Raw genomic sequence first — 12473 nt, forward strand, 5'->3', positions numbered from 1 at the left:
TAAAAGGGGCAATTTCAATTGAAAAACAATGCTAATTGGTATGCATTTTTTAATCTTGAAGAAGCTCTAAACTTGATAAAATGTAAATAGGTGGCTTGATTGAAGTGTAATGTTTTTTTTCCAAAAATAATATACATGTACTTCAACTTCATGAAACCAATGCTTTCAATGTCATGGTGAATACCTGGAGTTGATTTTTGTCACCATTGTATTTGTGTCAGTTGTGGAGCTTTAAGGTGTGGTCATGGTATCAATTTCCTTAATATCACTCACAGTCTAGTGAAATAATCATGGCAAAACCAAATCTTATAGATAGGATTCCTCAATTACTGTTGTACAGGATGAGCAGGATAAACAATAGCTTCCTATTTTTAAACATCAAAATAATGTATTATGCTGAAGTCAAACTATTCACCTAATTCAAGGCATCCTCTGACTGTCACGTTTATGGTTACAGGCATGCTGGTGATATCCAGTACTTCAATGTCAAAAGATTCCACAGATTCATCATTAAACGTATTTCGCACTACAAACATTCCACTTTCAAGAGTAGTGGAGTTAACAGGATATTCCTCCGTATCAACTTCTCCTGTACTGCTCACAATATTTGAGATGCGAACCCTCCGTACTGCATTGTTGTTTTCTCCTTCACCCTGCTCAAACAAAGTCAGCGCATTCACTGTTATTGTGTTCCCAGGGGAAGAAAGCGATACAGTGAACTTAGGGACTTCGGACTCCAGTGTAATTATACCATTAGTACTGCCATCACCATTTCCATCAGTAGGGATAAGGGTGATTATAACATTCAATTTATCCAAGTCCTGCTCCTCACACTCATCTAGAATAAAAGCAGATGACAGAAACAGGGTTACGTTTTAAAAATATGCTGATATACCAGTCATAAGAAGATACAAAACATTCATACTTTGTTGCATTTCATTTTAATTGATAGCATCTTAATCCTTCAAGAATAAAGTACTGTCACTGATATTCCCATCAGTTGGGGTGATCAAAACATTCACACTACCCAAGTCATCCTCGTAGTTATCTAGCACAACTGTACAGAAGATGTTATAGGAAAAGACCGGGCCAGAAAAGATATCAAAATGAAAAGAGTGATTTGAAATGATAAAACTTGCAAATCCGTAAACCCTTGAATCTTGAAGAAGCTTTGACATTGATAAAATAAAAAGGTGGTTTTATTGAAGTATAATATAGAAGCAATTTTTTTTTCAAAACAAAATATACTTCATCCTCATGTATGAAATGCTTTGAATGTCATGGTGAATACCTAGAGTTGTTTTTTGGGCTTCCAATTTAGAATGTAGTCTGAATTTTCAACTTATGATGCTACTTTGTTCATGGACTAGTTTTTTTTTCAATGTTAAACTATGGTTTTATGGATATAAAAACAGTATCTTCCCTCCCCTTTTAAATGGCAATTTTTAAACAAAATTTTTTCATGAAATAAAAAAAATGGCATGAACAATTCTAGATTAACAGGTCATGCTAGAAACAAAACTTGTACATAAGTCAACGCATAGAAATAAACAAGGCAAAAACAATTTTGTGTCTCGCCCACTTATGAAAATAACCAAAATATCGTGATTTGTGTGGGCAAGCAAGAGAATTGTATCGAAACTTCATTGTTTAACGTTGACCTCAAAATGACCTTTGACCTAACCATGTGACCTCCAACTGCAGCATAACATGCAGGTCCCCCAAGTCCATCTACCATCCAAGGTTGGTTGAAAAGTGACTTACGGTTGTGGAGTTAAGTGTCACAAGAGTCTTGCATCAAAACTTTAACATTGACCTGAAAACAACCTTTGACCTTACCACGTGACCTCAGACTGCAGCATAACATGCAGGTCCCCCAAGTCAATCTACCATCCAAGTTTGGTTGAAAAACGATTTACGGTTTGTGACCGACGGACGACGAACGCCGGACGACATTTGGATCCCTAAGTCTCGCCTTCACCTCTGGTGGGCGAGACAAAAAGTACATAGGACATGAATTTACAAACAATTTGCAATTCAAATTAACAAACAATGGTAGGTATTAGACTTTTTCCAAATTTCAAAATTAAAAAAGAAAAGACATAAAAGGAAAAGTTCACTCTATTTAAGTATAACCTCAAAAGTATGACTAGTTTCAATGAAGAAAATTCATGTTTAAATACCTTGAGTTGTTACTGTTGTAGTTGTCTGAGTAGTGGAGCTTTCAGGTGTGGTGGTAGTAACAGTTGTTGTCTCTTCAGAAACTGTGGTGCTTGCTATCGTCGTGACAGTAGTTGTAATTTCTTCTGTTACTGTAGTGGCTGGAGCAGTTGTGGTTGCTGGCAAAGTAGTGGTTGTAACACTTGTTGTTGTGACAGTAGTTGTAGGCTCTACAGTATATTTTAATAAAAAATGATTTACAGCAATGATGACAAAAATACTACAAGAATTATGATGTAAATTGTGAAGGTTTCCATGGAGGAGAAGTGTGTACCATGAATATTTTGTGGGCAATTGTTGGTCTTTAAAAGGACCACCCACAAGTTATGATAACAATTTAATCATAACAGTATCCCACTAATTCCATGACCTGGCATGCCAAATCCCATCCCTGTATAATTAATACATTCAAACATTTATTTTCCCTTCTCTTGAAGTATCATTGTATATAAATTCTGATATACAGTCAGAAATGCCGAAATCTTTATGGGGTTTGATAATGTATATATTTCTTGGGTATAGATTTCAGTACTCAAACATGTTTGGATATCAAACATTTGGTGTTCAATAAGATGACCTACACATCCATACATGTATCTCCTAATATCAATGAAAACATGAAATTAATATTGTTCAGATATGGCAAAAACATAGTCAATTTCAATACAAATATAAGAAAGATTAGTTTAAAATGAAATACGTTAAGATCAAAGTAGAGCATTTTAAATTACCAGTTTGTCCAGTTCTTGATCGGGGAGTTTCTACATCTGTAAGGAAGCGATGAATGAAATACAAAGTGTTATTCCACTTTACTTAGGTTGTAATGCTACATTAATAATGCATGACAAAAAAAGATGAACTTCGTAAGCACATCAAAAGTGAGGGAAATTCCAAGAAAGGGGCAGGTGTATTAAATGATGACTTTTAATGGCAGACTGCAAACTTATGTCAAAAGCTTGTTTGGAAGATGACATTTTATATTGGCTCCTCTTGTTTGATTTCAGCTGAATGATATCAATATCTTAAATGGATGATGGTGAGAAATTGGGAACCTACCTCCATCGCCAGTATCAATTGGTTCTGTTGACAGTTCTGTCAAAGAGAAATGGATGATTTTCTGTTGATTTTACTTTTGTAGAATAGGACATGAGGTAAGTTAACATGTTTCACATCCTAATTTCTGAGTTATTGTGTATGGAAGGACACAAATCTTGTTAAATAAAGTCTCTTCAGTACACTAATTGACCAACAGCCAGAGAAGTATCTTTATGCTGAAATCCCATATCCATCTTTTGACCACTGTTCCTCACATTTGTCATAGAAATAAATTTCATAAGAATTACAATAGTATATGCTTGAACAAAGAACTCTTCTTTCTGCGTTAAGAAATTCTTTGTGCTTGGATTATTTTATGCCTATATAGATATATGTATATCTGTATTACAAAATGGTTTGTTGTATGCAATGTACATAAAATTATTAATATCATAATATTTTCTCGAGTATATAATTTCTTCTTGAATTTCTTATATCTTTTTTGGTTGTTGAAGTAGCTTTTTTTTTTCTTTTATGGATATTGTTGATTAGATTTGTACATCAAACCAGTTTTGAGAAATAAATAGCCTGATGTATTTCATGCCTTGACTAAAAGGAAAAACCCAAGTTTGGGATGGATATTATCGCCCCTAGAAACTCTGGTGATCTTGTTGGTGTGGACCTCGATTTTTCGTCGGTGATCAGAAACCCTATATCCGAAGCCAGCTTTCGGACAATGCTAACGTTGAAGGCAAGAGTGGTCCTGGAATGGCCGAGGAGCCAGTCGTCCAGGTAACAGAAGATAGTAATGCCTCGCCTTCTTAACTCTGCGGCGAGGACTCTCACCAGTCGGAAAAATATCCTAGGGGCGGGCTTTAGGCCGAACGGAAGGGCTACGAACTGGTAACAAACGTCTCCTACTTTGAAGCCCAGAAACTTGCAGGCCTCTGGGGCTATCGGGACATGATAATAAGCGTCTTTGAGGTCTATGGTGACTGCCCATTGGTTGGGTTTTATCAGAGGTAGGTTGGTTGTAAGGGATTCCATTCTGAATGTTTGATCTGGAAGGAGTTTGTTTACCGTCTTTAGATTGATTATCATGCGGAAACCCCCGCAGCATTTCTTTACAAGGAAAGCGGGGGAGAGGATGAGGGCCTTGTGGTCTGGGACTGTTATGATGGCTCCTTTCTGGAGTAGTGACTGTATTTCTGACCGGAGAGCCTGTCGTCGTGAAGGATCCCTTGGTATGGGGGTCTGTTGCTGAAAACGGGAAGGATGAATAACTCTTGGGAAATTTGGATTGTATCCCGACCTTATTATCTCTAGAACAAATTTGTCATTGGTTATCTTTTCCTAGTTCTGTAGGCAAAGAAATATTCTTCCCCCTACTGGGACTTGCTGAAGGAGGTGAATGACTAGTGTTTGATTGTCAAAAGTCCCGGTTTTGAGTGGGGGCCCTGAATTCGGTGCGCTAAAAGTGGGACTGGCGGCCCCGTCCCCCACCCGAGGTTTCCTATGACTTTCCCCGCGGCCCCTTTCAATCCTGGCGTTACCACCGGACCGAGAGAAAAAGGAGAGGGATGACCCCTTATGTTCATTGTAGGTCTGGGGCTTGGGTCTGGAGCTAGAGCTAGCAAAAGGGGGTCTCTGGGCCTGGCCCTTGGCCGGTCTAACATTGGTGCCCGGCGGACTTGGTCTACTCGAGGAGAGCTTATAAAATGTCTTGTCAGCTGTGGTGCTGGCTGAAATAGACTCGTCCAATACATCTTGAAAGTGTCCATGAAACAAGTCCTTACCTTCGCAAGGAAGCTTATTTAGAAGTCTCACTGCCCCTTTCTCAATCTTGAGAGCATCTAAAACTTTAGCCCTCATTGCCCTTGTGCATAGCAGTGTTTATCTTGCTGCTTGCTCATACTGGAGATCAGCGATCTTTGTGAGTGACTCTAACAATAAATTCTTGTCATTGGTAGAGACTCCAAGCTGCTCAGCCTCACTAAGAGTGGTTACAGGCACCCCTGGTGCATCGGGAGTCTCATACTGCTCCGGGCGGCCGCGTCCAGCGCTGCTAGCTGATAGTTGGCTGAGCGGTAACCAGTGCCGCGGAGAGGGTTACGGCCCGATCTAGACTTCCTCGCTCCCGCATCCCCGACATGGAAATCAACGTCCGGGACCGAAGGTGTGCGCAAAAAATCCTCAAAGTCTTGAGCGGCAAACTGATAATCCTTCGAGACTTCTTTACTGATCGGTTTAAGCAGAGAGTGTTGCGTATCTAGGGCCGGAAAGCAGGATTTATACGGAGCATCCATCTTGATCGCAGGACTGACTTCGTCCAAACGACTAAGGAACGAGTTCAGGCGGAAGATTGACTTCTCTCGCTCAGTTTTGCTACTAGTACTGTCTTCGGCCCGAAGTTGAGAGCAGTATTTAGTCGAGATCAGGGCTGACTGATGCCTGTTCCCACTAGCCGGAGTATCGCATTCGTGTATGCCAGAACTCTCTCGTACCCCTAATGGTGATTGTCCTCATTCAAATCCCATATGCTGGGCAGCTTGGAGGGAATGCACGGTGCTGCTATTAGAATTTGATGGGGAGAAATCACCCCAGTCTCTTCTGCGAGATGTAACAGGTTGGTGGTAATCAAATTCCGATTCAGATTCTCCCACAATGGAAAACTCTTTTTCTCTACAGCTAGTACGAGGCGAGTTATCATTAGCCCCCACTCCGCGACTGGTCCGCGACTGGTCCGCGACTGGTACGAGGCGATCTAGACCTTTCTCTACGTCTAGAATGAGTCGAGTTTTCATTAGCCCGTTGTCTCGGGTGGCTTTGTCTACTACTTGCCGGGCTGGCGGTACACAAGTCCAGAGGGTCAGGGTCAGGATGGGTCGATGGCAGCGCCTGCTGGGGGAGGATCGCCTGCAAGGCTTTCAACGAAAGAGGCTTATATGCGGCGAGCGGGTTTTATGGGTCTTGTTCCGTGACAGGTCTCCCAGGCTACCTGATTGCAGTTAGCCTCTTTCTGGGAGTTTTTTACCGGTTGCTATTCGAGTCAGGGTAACGAATAGCACTTTGATGAGATGGTATAGGTAAGTAAATAGTATATACATGTAGGTAAGCATATAGGTTAGTAAATAACTTGTTTATTTATTTGAGTTAAATATAATTTTCTATTTCTTTATGGTCTATGGTCACCACGCAAATTTTAAAGTTTAAGGTTTGTAACAAATACGGAAATTAACCCCCCCTTCAAATTAGAATTATTTCGACAAAATGATTAAAAACGAATGATAAACAATAAATGGTATTAACAATTCTAGGTTAAGTGGCTAATATTTTAGAAAAATATAATTATACATGAGTCAGCACATAGAAATATTAATGTACATACAAGGATATTGATATAGAAATAAGGTGTACTTCAAATTAATAAACAATACTAATAATTAAAACTTTTCAAAGTTGAAAAAATTAACACATACACAAACAAGAAAGGTTCACTCTATTTAAATATAATCTAAAAAGTATGAGAAGAAAATGTTTGCAATGTCCTGGTGAATACCTGGAGTTGTTTTTACTGTTGTAGTTGTCTGAGTAGTGGAGCTTTCAGGTGTGGTTGTAGTAACAGTTGTTGTCTCTTCAGAAACTGTGGTGCTTGCTGTCGTCGTGACAGTAGCTGTTGTTTCCTCTGTCACTGTAGTGGTTGGAGCAGTTGTAGTTGCTGGGGTGGTAGTGGTAGCAACAGTGGTTGTTGTGACAGTAGTTGTAGGCTCTGTATTTGGACGATTTCAAGTAATGATCCCAATTAAAACAAGCGCCAAAAATATTGATAAAAGTTAAGCTATTAAAAGTAATCAATTTGTGCCACTCTCTGGCCTTCAGTTATCTCCCATCTTTTTCAAGATACAACTTTTGGGCAAAATAGTTTCTAGCAGCGGAATATATGGAAGGAGTAATCCCAGGTTAATTCACCTAAATCTGCATGAAATCATTGATCTTTCAATTCAAGAATGACTATCAAGTGTAGAAATGAAAATCAAAATACAAGGTGTCATTCAAATTAATAGACAATGCTGGTTTGTACACCTTTCAATTCTTAAAGATGACAATTATATTAAGAACAATATTAGTTACATTTGTGACAAGTCACCCTAAAACCAACAATAAGTCGCCAAAAATGAATTTGGAGATTTTTATCAAGGTTTGCTCAGGCACATCCTAAGCTTTAAAATGTTATATGATTTGTCAAACTTCATCAACAATAACTCAAATATTTGATTGAATTTTTGTAGAGAAAACAATGCGTGAGCTTCAGAAAATACAGACAAACATTTGCAGTTTGTGTTCACTCAAGCATGATATTAGCGCACTGTGAAATTTCAATGAAACTTCCAAGCAGTCTGCAAAACCTTGTGTCAAAGAAATTTTTGTATGTTGTTTTCTATTCAATTTCACAACTTTTTTACAGTATCAAGATGAAGAAGTACTTTATCAGAAAAGCTAAATTTTGAATTTGGGCCTTTTGAATACCAATTTACTATTTTGGCTATTAACAGGAAACCTACCTGGCAAAGCATTGGTAGTTTTAAGGTGGTTGGCCACATTCATATAGCACTTCTTACAGTTTGTTCTAAGCACTTTACAGTGCAATTATTAATGCCCCAGTCATAGGATCCTGGCATGCCCACACACAATTTAATCACATTCTCCACTCCCTGGGGAGCGCTCTCAGAAGAGTTCCAAGACTCAATTGCTAGATAGGCTCTCGCATTCAACCAGGTGCCTATTTAACCTACGTGTAGAGAGTTGATTGACGCCTTGAAAAAGGACGCTAGCCCACGGTGAGATTCAAACACACGACCCTATGAGCGCAAGGTGAGAGTCCGAACAGCTACACAATGACTATCAAATATTGACAGAATATATATAGGTAATTCTATATAATTGAAATATGATATAATATTATAATTATTTTTAAGAAACTATTATTGATACCTATTATGACAATGTTTTCAATGTCATGGTGAATACCTGGAGTTGTTGTTGTTACTGTTGTCATTGTGTGAGTAGTGGAGCTTTCAGGTGTGGTTGTAGTAACAGTTGTTGTCTCTTCAGAAACTGTGGTGCTTGCTGTCGTCGTGAGAGTAGTTGTTGTTTCCTCTGTCACTGTAGTGGTTGGAGCAGTTGTAGTTGCTGGGGTGGTAGTCGTTGCAACGCTTGTTGTTGTGACAGTAGTTGTAGGCTCTGTATCTGGATGATTTCAAGTAATGATCACAATCAAAATAAGTGACTAAAATAACAAGGAAAGGTAAGCTAATAAAGTTATCAACTAGTTCCATTCAGTGGCCTTGGTTATTTCCCCTCTTCTTTTCAAAAAAAAACTTTTCAGCAAAATACTTTTTAGCAAAGTAACAAATGGAAGGAGTAATCCTGGGTTATTTTGGTGGATACCTTATAGGGTGCACTGTAGTAGACAGGCCCATTTCTAACTTCAGGGTCAACATCGCACACAGGAGCATGCAGCACACAGTGCTAGTGTACAGTAATGTGACTGCAATGCTTCAAAATCTGAAAACCATATTGCAAAAGCAGAAGAATTCTCTGAAAACTGTCATAATTTCACAAAGAAATCTGACATTTCTCTCCCATGTCCTGGACCCTGGTAAATAGCATAATTTCATCCATGTACTATAGAGCATGCAACAGATGTCAACTTTTTCCCCATGAGGCTTTTTGAATTTCAGCCTGCCAGCGACAACAGATAGGTCGTGCCACATATTGTGAATTCACCAAATTGACTAACACTGCATAAATATGTATTTGGTATTTCTAGTCATGTATATATAAAACAACATAAAAAAATAATTAAAAAAAGACATTAAAAGTAAGGAGTAATTTGGATTGATACACATTGCTAATTTGTAGGCCTTTTCAAACACTGATAGAATATAAATAGATGGCTTTATTGAGGTATAATGTAGTTGTAGAATTCTTATTTTTTAGGAAATTATACATCATCGTCCTAAAGCCAATGTTTTCAATGTCATGATTGAATACCTGGAGTCGTTGTTGTTACTGTTGTAGTTGTCTGAGTAGTGGAGCTTTCAGGTGTGGTTGTAGTAACAGTTGTTGTCTCTTCAGAAACTGTGGTGCTTGCTGTCGTCGTGACAGTAGTTGTTTTTTCCTCTGTCACTGTAGTGGTTGGAGCAGTTTAATATTTTAATGAAAAAGATTTACAGCAATGATGATGATAAAATTAATACAAAAATTATAATGTAACTTGTGAAGGTTTTCATGGCAAAAACAGAAGTGTGTATTACATGTAAGTTTTATGTTACACCATGCATCTTTCGTGGGCAATTGTTGGTCCTCAATAGGATCATCCAAAAGTTATAATAAAACTGGTTATTATAGTATTGCACTAACTCAACTCTCAAGCATACCAAAAGCACATCTCTGTATTATTAATACTTGGCCTATTTATTTCCCTTCTTAATAAAGTGTCATTGAATATAAATTCTGATATACAGCCGGACATGCTGATATCTTTATGGGGTTCGATAATATGTTTCTTAAGTACAGATTCCAGTACTCAAATATAATGTTTGTATATCAAATATTTGGTGTTAAATATGATGACATATACACAACATGTACACATCCCTACATGTGGGGGAAGGCGGGTTAAGTTGAGCATAGGGGCAAGTTGAGCCACCAGCCCCAGGCCAATAATGAATGAGTCAGACATTATGGTGGTGGTATGTATTGATGACCCATTACATAACCCCTAATCCCACCACATTGTTTTCATCTTTGAAGCAAAAAGTACTTATTTAGAGGGGCAAATACAGATTTCAGCCAAAAAAGTAAAAAAGGGTGTGAAATAGATAAGTGCTTTTTACCCACACACGTCTTTAAATATAATAAAGAAATAAGAACAATATTGTTAGTCCAGGTATGGATCCTCATTCTTGTCCTAGTCTTTTACATGATGGATGCATAAGAAATGTGTGGATGTAAAAATATTGCATGAAGTTAGGACTGGGGTAAGTTGAGCCAGCCAACATGGGGCAAGTTGAGCCATAGTAATTCATATGGTAATGTATAATAAAAAAACGAACAATCTTTAAAATGCCATTGATATGCAGGCCGAAGGGAGCAAAACCACGTGACAGTTCTTTTGCTTTTAGAGGATGTTAGTATTTAAAGAGTATTAGCAAGTGAAAAGACTTTAAATAAGAAATTGGCATACTAGTTCTTCCCGCATACATTTTGTACATAGTTTTTGTGGCTTAAATTACCCCCAGAAGGAGGCACAAATTACCCCACATATGGGGCAAGTTGAGCCATTTGACATCGTTTTTTTCAAAGGTCACAATTAATATTTGTGTGGGGGTAGAAAGTTTTATAAAGGTGAAAAATATTTCCCAAGAATCAAATTTAAAGGCAAGGTACTTATTCCTGCATTATTATTATTCATATCAATTCTAACATGCAAAATGCAAAAAGTGTCACAACTTACCCCGCCTTCCCCTATTAGTACACAGCTCCTCGTCATAATATTAAAGGTTACCAAAAATTTTCTGTAGAATCTGATTTTTTGTGCTATTTCCCCTATTTTGAGGGTGCTGAACATGAATCTGCTTGTTGCCAAATTTATAAATGCCGTCTTTGACCGTTGCCATGGCAACGAATTAATTTCCCAAAAATAGCATGTAAACCCCTGTAAATGGTAGATAAACATGATAAACATTAGCAAATAGATTGAAATCAAGGTTCCAATTAAATACAAATGAAATTCAGAAATATTTAGGATCATCAAAATAGTTCCAACTGCCCTGTTGCCATGGTAACGGCTCATTTTTCCTCCAGAAAAGTAAAAAAATTTGATTTATAGTTGTAGAATCTGTTTTTTTTTTTTCATTTTCCATGCGTTTACGGTGTTAAACATAGGAGTTATTTTTGCTAAATGTATAAATACACTCTCATTACATTGCCATGGCAACCAAATAATACCTTATTTGGTAAAAAAAGGAATAACATGGTAAAAAAGATAATGGCGAGAAATACAATAAAAGCGACCTAATCTACATGCGTTGGGTTTTTCCCAATCATTTAGAACAAAAACTACAGTAAGTATTCTGCAGGAGTTTATTGGAATGATAGGAATTGATGTTGCCTTGACAATGTTTGAATTTAAAGATAAATAGGAATATTGCAAATTGGCCGTTGCCATGGTAACAGCTTATTTTTCTAAGAAAAGTATCCATTTGATAGAAAATATTACAGAATCTGAATTTTCTTTCATTTCCTCTAATTACAAGATGCTATATCTATATATGCTTGTTGCTAAATGTATAAATACCATCTTAAGCCATTGCCATGGCAACCGAATAACATGGGGGAGATAATAATGGAAAATACCATAAAAATCACAATCTACCTGCGTAAATTTTGAACCATTCGTTTAATACTGAACAAAACTTACGGTAAGTTGTCTGCATGAGTTCATTTGAAAGAAAATAATTACTGTTGCCTTGGTAAAACTTGCATTTAATATAAATATAAATATGAATGTTGCAACCCCCCCCCATTGCCATGGTAACAGCTGATTTTTCTCAAAAAATTACGAAGTTGATAAAAACTGATTTTCCTTTCATTTCCCTTAATGATAGGGTGCTCAACATCCATATGCTTGTTAATGTAAAAATACTCCTTCGGGCCATTTTCAATTTACAATAAAGTCCAATCGACATAATCATTATCATTAATCATAAAGTTCAAGTTTCAGGTCATATGATCAAGGTCTTAGGTCTTTTACGATCGCCAATATTTGGCCATGTTGTATTATCATCATTGAATCTCATCAAGTTTCTGATAAGGCAAAACTTTGAGAGTGCATATAGGTATTCAACTATCACTGATCATTGTGCAGGAGTTTCAGGTTAAAGTTCTGGTCAATGAAATTTGACTGTACTGTGGTATCAACATCAGAAATCTTACTTAGGTTTAGTAATTTTCAAGTTAATTGTATATCATGTCACAAGGTGAAGGTTAAGGGTCTTTTGAGGTTAAAAAAAACCCCCTCAAGATTCTATTATTAAATGAATGGGTTTTTCATGAAAGTCCCACATTGAGTCTACATTAAAACATGGAAAAATTTTACCTTGTATTTCTCAAAAGGTCAGTTGTATCTAATAGAAGGCCAGGATTATGTCAAT

General features: G+C 37.4%; 1 protein-coding gene across 1 annotated transcript in view; it reads right to left on the minus strand.

Moving 5' to 3' along the window:
- LOC121426608 (mucin-19-like) overlaps nucleotides 1–12473 on the minus strand; it is a 196170-nt gene that overhangs the window by 42626 nt on the left and 141071 nt on the right. The window contains exons 113-119 of the mRNA XM_041622966.1: nucleotides 9310–9444; nucleotides 8284–8502; nucleotides 6815–7024; nucleotides 3277–3312; nucleotides 2952–2987; nucleotides 2184–2390; nucleotides 416–838 (exon numbers count right to left, since the gene is read on the minus strand). Coding sequence (XP_041478900.1) covers nucleotides 416–838; nucleotides 2184–2390; nucleotides 2952–2987; nucleotides 3277–3312; nucleotides 6815–7024; nucleotides 8284–8502; nucleotides 9310–9444 — 1266 coding nt within the window. The remainder of the gene's footprint in view (nucleotides 1–415; nucleotides 839–2183; nucleotides 2391–2951; nucleotides 2988–3276; nucleotides 3313–6814; nucleotides 7025–8283; nucleotides 8503–9309; nucleotides 9445–12473) is intronic.

This window comes from Lytechinus variegatus, chromosome 13 (assembly GCF_018143015.1).
Source record: "Lytechinus variegatus isolate NC3 chromosome 13, Lvar_3.0, whole genome shotgun sequence".
NCBI lineage: Eukaryota > Metazoa > Echinodermata > Echinoidea > Temnopleuroida > Toxopneustidae > Lytechinus > Lytechinus variegatus.